The 13,831-nt window shown below is 37.8% G+C and overlaps 1 protein-coding gene across 6 annotated transcripts in view; it reads right to left on the bottom strand.

Annotated features, from left to right (window-relative positions):
* The window catches only part of LOC101740960 (ras-related protein Ral-a), a 23,936-nt gene extending 10,105 nt beyond the window's left edge, over positions 1 to 13,831 (bottom strand). For 2 of the 6 annotated variants that reach the window (XM_021346297.3, XM_012697955.4), the window contains exons 1-5: positions 13,663 to 13,830; positions 13,146 to 13,223; positions 987 to 1,166; positions 407 to 567; positions 26 to 200 (exon numbers count right to left, since the gene is read on the bottom strand). In XM_021346297.3, coding sequence (XP_021201972.1) covers positions 26 to 200; positions 407 to 567; positions 987 to 1,166; positions 13,146 to 13,199 — 570 coding nt within the window. In that variant the 5' untranslated portion in view covers positions 13,200 to 13,223; positions 13,663 to 13,830. Of the gene's footprint in view, positions 1 to 25; positions 201 to 406; positions 568 to 986; positions 1,167 to 6,180; positions 6,389 to 13,145; positions 13,224 to 13,398; positions 13,588 to 13,662 lie in introns of those variants that run through there. The other 4 variants (XM_062669907.1, XM_062669908.1, XM_062669909.1 and 1 more) reach the window with 3 other exon arrangements.

Below are 13,831 nucleotides of genomic sequence, written 5' to 3'. Positions count from 1 at the left end.
TACTAGAGCTTAAGGAAGAAGTTACCTTATCGACATTGTCCCTAGTTTTCGCCGAGGTCTCGACGTAGGGCACCTGCCAGTTGTGCGCCCTCTCCCTGCAGGTCTCGAGCGGCACCCGGCGCTTGTCCGCGAGGTCCGACTTGTTCCCGACCAGCAGGAACGGAATGTTGTCATCGTTTTTAACACGAAGGATCTGCTCTCTGTAAAGAAGTGGCAGTATGGTATCTTACTCCTGCCAAAATTCAACTCCCGCAGCCGTAAAGAAAATCACGCCGCTTTTATAGATATTAAAATGATCTTTAGTTCGCAATCACGAGTATAGATCTTCATAGTCAGAATTTTTTGAGTGAAATTCAATTTGTAATGAAAATGAATTCTGGAAGCCAATGATCAATTCTTACATTACCTGAACTCCTGTGTGGCATCGAAGCTCTCAGGCTCAGTGATGGAGAAAACGCAAAGGAAGCCCTCGCCGGATCTAAAGTAGTTGTCCCTGATGGCGGCATAGTCCTCCTGGCCCGCTGTGTCCAGGATATCGATCTGGACTTCCTCTCCATCCAGGACAACCTGGACATTACATAAAATGAATGCGTACGTTATGGCTGACCTGAAGGTGAATGTGCGTTATGCTCAATTACAGCATAGATATGACAAGTCTACTCCTTTCCTAATGCAGTTAAAAAACTATCTTTCTATAATTTTGGTGAAGACGGATCGTAACGTAAAGTCAGAACAATGTATCCTCTTATTTACTGGTGGTAGGGCCTCTTGTGAGTCCGCGCGGGTAAGTACCACCACCTTGCCTATTTCTGCCGCGAAGCAGTAATGCGTTTCGGTTTGAAGGGTAGGGAAGGGTAGGAGAACTTATATCTCAAGATGGGTGGCGGTATTTACATCGTAGATGTCTATGGGCTCCAGTGAACACTTAGCACCAGGCGGGCTGTGAGATCGTCCACCCATCTAAGCAATAAAAAAAAACTTCTTACCTTCTTCCTGTAACTATCGGCTTTGGTGGGCTCGTAGTCTTCTACGAATTCATCGTACATAAACTGCAGGGTGAGGGCGGACTTGCCGACCCCCCCCGAGCCCACCATGATCACCTTATGCAGCGTCGGCTGCGCGGCCGGCTTCTTCGACATGCCGACACGACGCTCCACACACGGACACTGCAACAAGGAGTCATTCGACGACATTACAATCTTAAATTTACTTTGGATAACTATTACTGGTGGTGGTGGGGGTGGTATACTTATTACTGGTGGTAGGACTTCATGTGAGTCCGCACGGGTAAGTACCACCGCCCCGCCTATTTCTGCCGTAAAGCAGTCGTTTCGACTTAAAGGGTGGGGCAACCGTTGTAACTATACTGAGACCTTAGAACTTATATCTCAAGGTGAGTGTCGCATTTGCGTTGTAAATGTCTATGGGCTGCAGTAACCACTTAACACCAGGTGGGCTGTGAGCTCGTCTACCCATCTAAGCAATAAAAAAAAGATAAGTCTCATAAGGCATGCAGTATGAGGCGCTTGGAATTTAAGTGCGCGAAGTACCCTGAGTTCCCCCTTCCCGCGTCGAACTAGAGATCAAAGATTCATGTTGGACGTGACGTGCGTGACGGTGTTGCGTATTTCGCACAAATTCAAAGATACGAAATGTCTTATTCACATTTTACTAGTAGTGCGGCTTATTGTAAGCCCACACGGGTGAGTATCACAGTCCTGCCTGTTTCTGCTACAACGTAAGCACACCTTCCGGTTTCAGTGACGGAACCATTATTCTCCTTGTTAGATTTAAAGGCTCCTGTTGCCACATCTTATAAGACTGGCTGTAACTTAATATCTACAGCTTAAAAAATGATAGAGTTCGTTTCAAACTCTATGTGTGCGCAGTCTGTATCCACATTAAATGTCTCATATTAACACCCAATTTCAAAGTTTTTCTACGAGTCATCTCAGTCTCCTCTATAAACACAAGCACATCAAATACCTTAAATATACGGCGATCAAATTTATTTGAAACATCCGCTCAAGAAAATGATAAGTGTATAAATACTTCTAAAACAATTTAGATTCATAATCTAGGTCCACTGAACATACCGTGTAGGCTGGTTGACTGGTAGGAGGGTGAAGTGTTTTATTGCAAATAAAAAAAAGGAGTTTGTAAACAACACAGAAATTGTAGTGGTCTAAAGGATATGATGCCTGAAGACCGAATAAAACAAAATATTAGCATATTTCCTATATTTTTTTGGGGGAATGTCGCCGATTTTGTGGCTTGTGTCGCAATCAGCACCGCTTGAAGCGCAACCGACCCGTTTCTATGGTTAAAAAAATATATCATAAAAATTCTAAATAGCATGGTGACACTTCTTAAAATGTATATTATGAAAACGACAGAGCAAAGACAACTCTTGAAGGAATTTTAATTTAGCGGACACGTGTGGGAGATGTGCTCACAGTCGCAGTTAGATCCCATGACGTAACCACGTTATGGAAGTGATATCTTCAATTAATAGAGAAGGATAATCGTTAACTGTTATTTTGATAAAAATCAGAGAGTTATCAAAGTGCGTTTATAAATTTTAGCTCCCGTTAACACATTTATCCATATCAAATGATCTTGTGTTATTATTAACGTAAATGCGTAGGCGCGCTGACCGCCTGCTTAATCTTAAGAGCACCACAGCCTACTGGGACCAAGCCGTCAATAAAATATCGTAATATAAAAAAAACAGAGATCCACCAAATATTAGAGATGGGAGGGAGCAGCATTATCCGAATAGTATAAAATCAGCATGCTGCAATTTGTTAATCTGCATTTAATAGTGATAGAGGCGACAAACATATGAATACACGCGAGGGTAGGCATTTAATATTATACATTATGCAGGTACGCACTAATAACCAGCTGGCCGTAGGTAATCTCATCTATAAAATATAATAAAGCAACGTGACATATTACTCAACAGAGCACACGCAATACGACCCATAAATTCTCCAATTTCATTGTTTTGTAAAGAGCATCGCATGCTGACGTAACACAGTACATACTAGCCTACTAAAAATATTAGCAAATATAATTCAACGCGTGAAATTCGATATTATTTGCAACGTAAACTTTGACGTTACGTAATTATGAAATGTATAAAAACATATTTTATTTCAGATATCACGAACACAAATAACAGTCGAACGATTAAGAGTGGTTGAAATTGCGTTGTGATGTGAAAATTTTCAGTTTAGGGACATATAATCTTGCATTTAGATGTCAAGTAGATACCGGAGACACATCGTGAATGGTACCGTCCATCGTGATACATGGTGTTTAAAGTCTCAATTGTAGAACAGAGCATAAATATAAAAGTCCATCTTCTCCACCTACCCTTATAAAAAGACGTCAAATGCCCTAATAGGTATGTAGCGAGCGCAGACTTAGAGTTCCGATCGTTAATCAAATTTCACTGGTGACTGGCATTCAATAAAATCTTCCTTATAATTTCCGTTTATCTATAAAATCCTTATCCCATCAGACAAAACAACAATATACTCATACATAAACTGCTAAAATTTCAAGGTGGACGAAAGCAAGCTCCTGTCTAAGGCAGCACGTGCTTTGAATACACAAGATGCTGACATAGTGACTGAATTAGATTACAAAGCGGTCAATACGAGCGATTAGCTGAGAAACGTGACTGGGAATAATAAATCCTTCGTATCAAATGTTATTCTTTTTTCGTCATTGAACTTTTGAATCATAGGCCGGTAGTTGATATTTTATTAATATCGAATACTAGGTAAGCCGTGGGGTCTTTCATCCATGTGTGCAATAAAAATCCCCCTTTTTTCCAAAAAAGTAATCTATACTCTATATTATTTTAATATTATAAAGAGGAAAGATGTGTTTGTTTGTTTGTATTGAATAGGCTCCGAAACTACTGAACCGATTTGAAAAATTCTTTCACTGCTTGAAAGCTACACTATTCCCGAGTGACATAGGCTATAATCTTTTTTGAAAAAAATTAGGGATCCTTACTAAAACTCCAATAATGTAACCCAAGGAGTAAATAATTACCTAAAATATTCTTTACATCGCGTGCCCTGGGAAAACTATTGATGATAGAATAAAATAATGTACTACGACTTTGTAGGACACATTATTATTCACAAAAAGTGTAGCGTAGTTATGCCGCAATAAGTGTTCTTTTAATTAAAAAGATAAAACAACGTAAAATATCGTTGAAATTTTTGTTAAAGACCCGAGCGGAGCCGGAGCGGGCCGTTTGTTAATTATAAACTGTTAACATATCGCAACATAAATCGCAATGTACAATCCACTGTCAGGAAAAGATCGTAAAATGCTTCAAAGAAAGTGTGAACAGCGCTCATGCGTTCAGATTTCAAAGATAGGATAGCCCCCCTTACATAAGCGACTTCTAGCTCTTGGCTTCAAGTGGATGGAAATATTCACGTTATTGAATGTATGGGCGATATCAACCTTTTAACACTAAACAGGACTTGCTACGGGTGTACATTACGAGAAAAGAAATAAGAACTCAAAATATAGTACATAGCGACCCGCCCCCGCTTTGCTTCGGGAACATTGATTATGAAAATAGGACGTCAGATATTTTTCCTACTTACTTGACACTTATTGTTATATTTTGAGTAACTCACAATATATCTTTATAAATTATAGCTTATATGTTATTTTGGTGTATAAGCTATATTATTCTAGTTTCATCAAAATCCATTCAGTAGTTTTTGCGTGAAAAAGTGATAGACATCCATACATTCTTACAAGCTTTCGCATTTACAATGTCAGTAGGATGTACCTACAACCTGTTTGTTCAAGATTCGGTTTTCAGGTTATGCTTTCGATGGGTTTACGCTACATCTTTTTTTCTTTTTTTATTGCTTAGGTTTGTGAACGAGCTCAAAGCGCACCTGGTGTTAAGTGGTTACTGGAGCCCATAGACATCTATAACGTAAATGCGCCACCCACCTAGATATATAAGTTCTGAGGTCTCAGTATATTTACAACGGCTACCCCACCCTTCGAACCGTTCGAAACACATTACTGCTTCACGGCAGAAATAGGTGGTGTGGTGGTTGGTACCTACCCGTGCGGACTCACAAGAGGTCCTACCACCAGTAATTACGTAAATTATAATTTTGCGGGTTTGATTTTTATTACACGATGTTATTCCTTCAGCGTGGAAATCAATCGTGAACATTTGTTAAATACGTATTTCATTAGAAAAAATAGTACCCGCTCTGCGGGATTCGAACACCGGTGCATCGTTCAACACGAATGCACCGGACGTCTTATCCTTTAGGCCGCGACGACTCTATCTCACCTCATCTTATCGCAAGATAGTTCGTTAGCCTTTACCTTGGAAAGTGCATTTAATTAAACTTACTTTCATCTTTCCCACATTAAGAGTAAAATTTTTTCTCACCATTTATGATTCGATTGTATAATATGTGAAATTTTCAAGTCACTAAAGCTACGAGAAAGAGATATTCATTTTTCTGGACAACCGAATTTAGTTGCTAATATGGGATAATTATGCTAATTTTTAAAATCTCCGAAAGGGCTGGACCGGTTTCTATGAAATTTTCAAATTGGCCTACCCTAGCTAAGATCACCCATCTTGTGACGTTTAGTAGCGATAGTCTCCTAGTCAAAATTAAGATCGGACAGGAAAGCTGAGAGGGTGTGAATATACGGGATATTTATTAAACTGCTTTGAAACATCAAATCAGATGCATCTATGCATTGCGTGATAAGTGATCTTCAGAACCCAGGATCAGGTGGTATGACAGTTTGCCTTCATTGGTAACACCTTGTAAAGAACACTAGAGTATTTAATGGTAAGCAGCGGCTAGAGTACTTAACGTATGCAGCGGTTTTGGCTCTGCCCCTGGCATTGCTGAAGTCCATGGGCGACGGTAACCACTCACCATTAGGTGGGGCGTATGCTCGTCTGCCTACAAGAGCAATAAAAAAAGAACATTACAGAATGAATAAATATTTAACGTCGTATCAGGCTCCCCCACACGATTACTGTAGCGAACCGAGATAATTACGACCATGACCGTACTGTGTCAATAGCTTCACCGTGAATCGTCCCTTCTAACTATGACACAATTGCAAAAACCCAAAACGATCCGAACTAACCATCAACCGATGCGCCATTTCTTTCAACGTTACTGAACACATCACATTAATTTTCAAAGTTTGATCACTCTTTTAAATTTTTATTTATTTTTCGAAATATTCTTAAAAACACATCACTTCCGCGCTAAACGAATACTTTCACATGTAAAACATTTAATGGACATTTGTGTTAAATAAAATGCGTGCGCACGACAAGGTAACCAATCCACTAATGTCGCCTTGGATTCCACTTCAGCAGAATGAACTGTATACCTTGATGATTCAATGGGAATTATGTAATTAGAACATTTTATAATTTACTTTATAGGTCTGTAAGGTCATTGTAGCAAATTTAAAGGGCTATTTGACGGTTTTATTGAAATAACTAGCGACCCGCCCTCGCTTCGCTTCGGAAACTGTAATTTATTATTGATTTCTTCACTATTTAATGGACGTTATTATACATATAAACCTTCCTCTTCAATCACTCTATCTATTAAAAAAACCGCATCAAAATCCGTTGCGTAGTTTTAAAGATTTAAGCATACATAGGGACAGACAGATATAGGGACAGAGAAAGCGACTTTGTTTTATACTATGTAGTGATTTCGGGTTGTCTTCTTATAGTTTTCATTGTATTTTCAATGTATTAGTTGCGTTTTTATTTCCACAAAAAAAAAACACATAAACCATTAGCTAAAGGTTTTTTTGGTACAAACAACATTGCAAATATTATGTTTACTAATTTACTAAGTCACAACAAAAAGTAAAACGCTACGTGTAAATATATAACATTATTTTATGTTATAATCTTTTAAAAAAAACCCACACACATCTTATTTATAAGGCGGGCCGGCAAATACTCTTAAAATCGTTGTCTCACATAACATCGTCACCATTTTATGTGAATTTGTGAGCTAAATCTCTCTTCATCATTCACCACAGTATTTACTTACGGTTAAAATAAACCGGATAATTAAAACATAGTCGAGCTCAAGTCGAAATCTTTCTTTTCAATAATCTTGCTATCGGAAAACCGCTAAAAAAATTATCAATGCAGTAGTGACCCGTTATATGCGATCAGACTAGCAAGCAGGCTTCACTTTCTTTTCACGATACAATACTTTAAAACCTAGCCCTTCAATTTAGAAACTTTTTTTTTCTACCTCAGCTGATAGCTTTGAGAGGCTATTTCAGCGTCACCTTAACTAACAGGTGAGCTCACGGGGTTCAAACCGGAGTGATGCTAACACTGACCCTAGCAAGAGCAGTGCTTCGCAAAATCTACCACCAGACCGGAATCGCGACTCACTGAAAAGATCCGGCGAGAAACTTAGTGGGCCGTGTCTATGGGTAAAAGAAACTATACTGAGAGCTTCATTCATATGATGATATTGTACCTTACATCTTTACACTTAACATCGTTTTCTTTCTGGTTGCATTATTATTATTATTATTTACACAATTTTACGGGGAAACAACCCGTTTAGCAGTTTGGTCTTGGTAGACTATTTCTTATTAATTGAATAGAATAAGAACAGAATAAGAAGAACAAAAACAGGCGTACGGTTTCAGCCCCACGTTCTAGTACTTCTTCGTTGAACGTCCGTAAAAATATTGTTTTATTTCTTCATCAAACTCTGCTCTAATTCCAACCCAAGTACCTACTGGTCGCAGCGCATGTTGTCCGTACGCACGAGTCGATTTCACCTTTTCTATATTCGTGTTGTAGTCAAGGATGACAAAGCAGGAGCTCTGTATGCTTAGTGCGAGTTTTTTAACGTTCTCGATAGCGTAAAAGTTATCTCATATTTGTATGGAATGGGATCGTTTGCCGTTAGGGGCGCTGCTCCAACTGCATACAAAATTGCGTTAACTCTTACGCTATCGAGAACGTTAAAAAACTCGCACTAAGCACACTGAAGACTAAACGGTAGAAAAGTGAAATGTAGTTACAATGGGCTTATAAGACAATCACCATATTCAATTTGTAATGTTTATAGACCTAAAACTAAAAGACCCTGTAACTGCTAAATAACCGAGCCGCCATTTCAATAATAAGCTCAACTAAAAAGTAAATACATTATTATTATGACATTAAGTAAAACTAACAAAATTATTGCGTGTTCACCATTGTTTACTAACGTATGGACCACAGCAATAAGAGCGCCTCAAAAGTCGCTTCGCGTCTTTAAAAATGTTTCTTGATCTTATTCGAAAAAGGAGATTGTTATGACGTACACTATAAACAATGCGTTTTCATTGCCAACGTCGAATATTTTTTCTGGTGACTTTCTAGTTACTATATCGTATGGTTGACGACACGTTATTTATGCCTTGTACTGTCATTGGATGTTACGAGGACATTTGATACACAGCTTCGCTCATAATTACAATAGGTACTGATTTAATTATTACAATATGTTTCCGGCGTGGAAAACACTGGATCTGTAACACAATACGGCCTGTGGACTGCCGGAAATTGCCGCATTCTCTTCTGACGTGGTTAATAGAAAAATAGAAAAACTTTTTTGATAGGCAGGGGTGGACAATATGCGCGCGGAATAATAAGAAGAGGTCCGTTCTTATTAATGTCGCTAATGTTGAAAGTAAATCTTGAGAGAACTAATGAAAATTCTAAGTAATATGAACCTATCCAACTCGATCGCGAATACAGTGCGCGATGCAAGAATAACAGCGTGTTAGAAACAAACAATATCTCTAAAATTTAGAAAGTTGATTTGTAAAGAATCTATCGAAAGCGAACCGACACGATCGAACAGTCTTGGTAAAATTATTTAATGCAAAATCACTATGTAAATTATATTAGATAATCGCTATATCGGATTCAATTCAATAGTGAAATGAAAGTTTGTTGCACGGTAAATGATTTATTATGATAATAAGGATGCACAAGAAAACATGCAGTCATATTTACCGCCAAATTGAGTTAAAGCGCATATCGTTCTATTTCGCGAAAGGTTTTGTCAAGTTCCTCTATCAAAGTAGTAAATATTTTTTTTTTTTTTTTTTTTTTTTATTGCTTAGTTGGGTGGACGAGCTCACAGCCCACCTGGTGTTAAGTGGTTACTGGAGCCCATAGACATCCACAACGTAAATGCGCCACCCACCTTGGGATACAAGTTCTAAGGTCTCAAGTAGTTACAACGGCTGCCCCACCCTTCAAATCGAAACGCATTACTGCTTCACGGCAGAAATAGGCAGGGTGGTGGTACCCACCCGCGCGGACTCACAAGAGGTCCTACCACCAGTAATTACGCAAATTATAATTTTTTTTGTGGGTTTGATTTTTATTACACGATGTTATTCCTTCACCGTGGAAGTCAATCGTGAACATTTGTCGAGTACGTATTTCATTAGAAAAATTGGTACCCGCCTGCGGGATTCGAACACCGGTGCATCGCTTCAACACGAATGCACCGGACGTCTTATCCGTTAGGCCACGACGACTACAAAATAGGGATAGTAGTGACGCGTCGTTTCGATAAATTATTAGTTTTAATCAAATAACTACGAAAACTTTTACATTTTAATCTCGAGTTCAGTTTAGGGTAACAATTTTTAAATTTCAACAGAAAATAAAAATAAATATTATACGGTATTTAGAATAATAGTTAAACTTTGATAAACTTCAATCAAGTAATCTATGACTACCAACACTGTAAGGTATTCGAAATGTTTAAAATGATTAAATAAAAATAATAAATGCGAAATTAAACCACGACTGTAGTTTTAGATATGAAAAAACAAAGAAAATTTTGTATTTCACACCTAACGTCGCGTCTACACTATGAAATTAGTTGCATGACACTAATTTCACCAAAAAATCGCGCAGGGCACGAAACTAATTTGCATGCATGAAATTAATGCATGCATTATGAAAGTATTAAATTACACGTGAAACTGTTGGTAAAACTAATGTCACGAAATTAGTTTCATGCCACTAATTTCGTAATGTAAATTCGCCTTAAGGTTCAGAAGATATATTTATGGACTATGAAATATGAACGGCTATCGTCGCTCAGCCAAGCCAACCTCCAACGCCCTTTCTAAGCCTAGTTCATAGAACAATTACAGAAGAAAAAACCAATTATTACTTACCAACTCAAAACGAATTTGGCTTCGATGTAATGTGGAATTGACAGACATATTTTTTTTTCGCGATTATAAATGTTATTTAATCGCATCAGGAAAGTTCCAAGGCTATCAAAGTCAACGGCAACATGTTCCCACATTTAAAATGCACGCAATTAACATACTGAATAAAAGTGAAAACTTTCACTTTTTTATCTACCGTGAACCAAATTTTAATGTTAAATTATTTTTATTTGCTTTTGTTCCTGTATTTTTACTGTCGACTGTGAAGATTACTAATAACACTCCACTTAGTGCCAAAAAACGTGTAGAATTAATTCAAGGCGATAATTCTGATGACAATCGGCTACATCACAATATGGCGTCCATGGTCTAGACAAGTAAGCTATTAACCGCGGCTCTGCATTTATCTATCTTTGTTTAGAAGGGAGTGAACTCGGAAGTTATTAATATTTTACACACTAGCCGCTATATTTGTGTATTAAATTTAGAGATGATGGTGCCAGCAATTGTTAGTAGACTTTTTCTGGTTTTAGCTCCGGATTGTTGCTCTTTTTCTCTAAAAAGTCCGTAAAAAGACCGTGGGGTGTTATATAATTGTAGCACCCCATTTTTTTGGAAATAGAGACACTTTTATAACATTTGATAAATATATATTCACATTAATTTGATTATTTGGAAACATTTCATAAATAAAACAATAAATAAAGCAAAAATATATACAAAGGAAAAGTAAGGGCTCTGACTACGTTAGAGGACAAGTATGTAATAAAATAAAAATAAAAACCTAGAGAAAAAAACCTGTGAGACTCAACGATCTGTAAGGTATTGGGAGGAGACCGCGGGCCCAAGGAATTTTAGGGCCCACCCACTAAACGACTCCCCTGCACTCTTACACCCGACGTTCGATCTCTGTCCGGGGTCAAAATCCGGTCAGAGTAGGGGGGTTCCCGCGGTCAACACTATAACCAGACACACGACGCCACCCCGAGGACGCCCGACCGACGGGTCGTCGAGGCGATAGTCGACGACCAACGACGTCGGTCTCCGCGGTGCGGCGGCCCTACCAGGTCGCCCGGGCGATGCCGCTGGTGTTCCGGGATACCCCGCTGGGCCAGAACCAGCCTGCCGGGTCGAAACGCGATATACCGCCGACCGGGTTGCTCTTCCACAGTATGTTCGGCGACGACCGCGACGACGAAAATGCGGACCGCATCGTAGTCCGCAGCCGCCGACGCGTCGTCCCGTCCTCCTGGTGCCAGCGCGCTAGAGTGTCGGTAGCGTGCGGCGCAGTCTCAACCCCCTTAGGTCGCCCTGTGGCTTTTTACTGTGTCCAATAATTTCTCAGAGCACTCCACTAATCTAGTCATAACAACACATGCCACTGGAGATCGAGATTTTAAATTCTATTGAATGTTTGTAAGCATTCTCAAATGGTAAAAAAAAAAATCACCCGCATTTACGTCTTCAAATAAAATAACGTGCAACAATTATCCAATTCTAAGTCTGTTTGAGACAAGTATTACAAAATCGTCCCTACATTTGGATGCACACTAGGGAACAGGTAAATTTAGCAGTAATAAATGTGAGAGCAGACGTAAACACTAAGGCGTATGCGCACTTGTAAGTACCCAGGGAGGAAAAGTTACACTTTCTTCCCTGTACAGCGGGAGGAAAACCAAAATTTCGGCGTAGGGAGGAGAAAAAAATACTTTTTATAAATATGTATCTCACAGTTTAATTTTCTACTTATAGTATGGAAGAACAGAAAATACCACAACTTATGATGGTTTTATGTATGTACGTTCATGCCTCAAACTGTCCATAAGCCTAGTGTTGAATTATATATCAGAAAACTGGTCTCATATGAGCTGCTGCATAGCTGGAAGGCTTAAACTACCAGAGAATAGATAGAAAATAATAGTAATACATACTGCATTCAAAACCAGATATGTATTTTATTTGCATATTATTATGTTTTACAGCTAATATTTCACAATAGTTTGGCACAAACCATGACTCATTTGGTAATTCTTTTTCAAGATATCTTAGTAGAGAGTAACTAAACATGCATCTTGTATATCTGCTTAACATTGTACAATAGAAAACAAAACTGTTATAATATAATTGAAGAATATCTCAAGACCATAACACTTCATATGGCTTCTATACTTTACAAATTAACTATGATATCCAGCAATGACAATGAAAACAATAAACTAAGCTTATAATTGACTTGTTTAGCTGCACACACTACAATGTGGATGATTTGCTTGTAGTTGGTGGTGCATGTGAATAGAATACTGATTGCACCTGCATCCACCACAATACAAAATCAATATAGGTCAAAATAAAGGCTAATTGCAACAGCCAGTTGCACTAAAATTAATGTAATCTTTTTTTTATCCTGTTTTTTTTATCCAATACGGTTTGGGTCAGTATATTGAAATAATTGTATTGTCCTTAGTATATGTGTATATTTTCAAATAAATTAAAATGAATTGAAAATTATTTTGAAAGATTTCTGATACATTGTTAGGTACATGTATAAAAAAATATATATATAAATTAAGGTAACATCTTGTACAAACAGTCACAATTCATAATTAGGCTAATTGAATTTACTAATTTGTATTAACATTGTTTTGTCATAAATTTCAGGTGATGATCTCATTCAAAATATGACTCAGTTTTTTTACTAATAACAATTGGTAAACACATTTATTTTTTGTTTTTATTGTCAGTACTTTGTACAAATCTAATAAGCAGATCATCCATAAAATAAGCTCTCTTCACCACTCACTAATCACTAATGACACATGGACTGGCATTATTTACAGTGCTGCATTTACAAAAGCAGTATAACAAACCTTCCCTTCCTCAGCAAACTTTGTAGATAATTGATAGGCTATAGTTGAGAACATCACTGGACGCTTAGCACCATCTCCCTAAAGCAGGAGATGAGTGAGAACACAGAATCATACTCATAATCCACATTCACTTTTAATTTGACTTAGAACATCCATGGTTTTTTATTATAAATACTTCAAAGTAGTATTTAATTTCACATATAAACGCTTTTAAAAACCGAATGAGTAGAATTTTATCTATGAAGTGACTCACAAATGGAATTTCTTCATAGAGCTGAACCTTACAGCTATCGATCTAACTGTTCTATGAGTAACTGCAAACTCGCTAATAGCATCCACGGAATTATCGAACCGAAAACAGTAATACCACGTGAGAAATGCAAGACAATGCGAATAAAACTATGGGAATACGAGGCGTTGCCACAATCATAATTCACAAACAGTAGTAATGTCAGAAACAGGTGAAATACGTGTAATGTTCTTATTTAAAGCTGTTTACATCAACTGCAGTACTTACATAAATACAACAAACTGGTGCGATCTAAATTCGTTAATTTTATTGCTTCACTTTATTTATTTCAAATATTTAGTGAATAATTCACTTCACTCACTTTTAAAGCAAAACGTCATTTCATTTACCCAACTTATCCGTGGTTCAACCACAGTGCACAGACTACATATAGAAA

The sequence above is a fragment of the Bombyx mori genome, chromosome 8 (genome assembly GCF_030269925.1).
Source record: "Bombyx mori chromosome 8, ASM3026992v2".
Taxonomy (NCBI): domain Eukaryota; kingdom Metazoa; phylum Arthropoda; class Insecta; order Lepidoptera; family Bombycidae; genus Bombyx; species Bombyx mori.
Note: the sequence above shows the minus strand (reverse complement) of the source record. Positions and strands in the feature narration are given on the sequence as shown.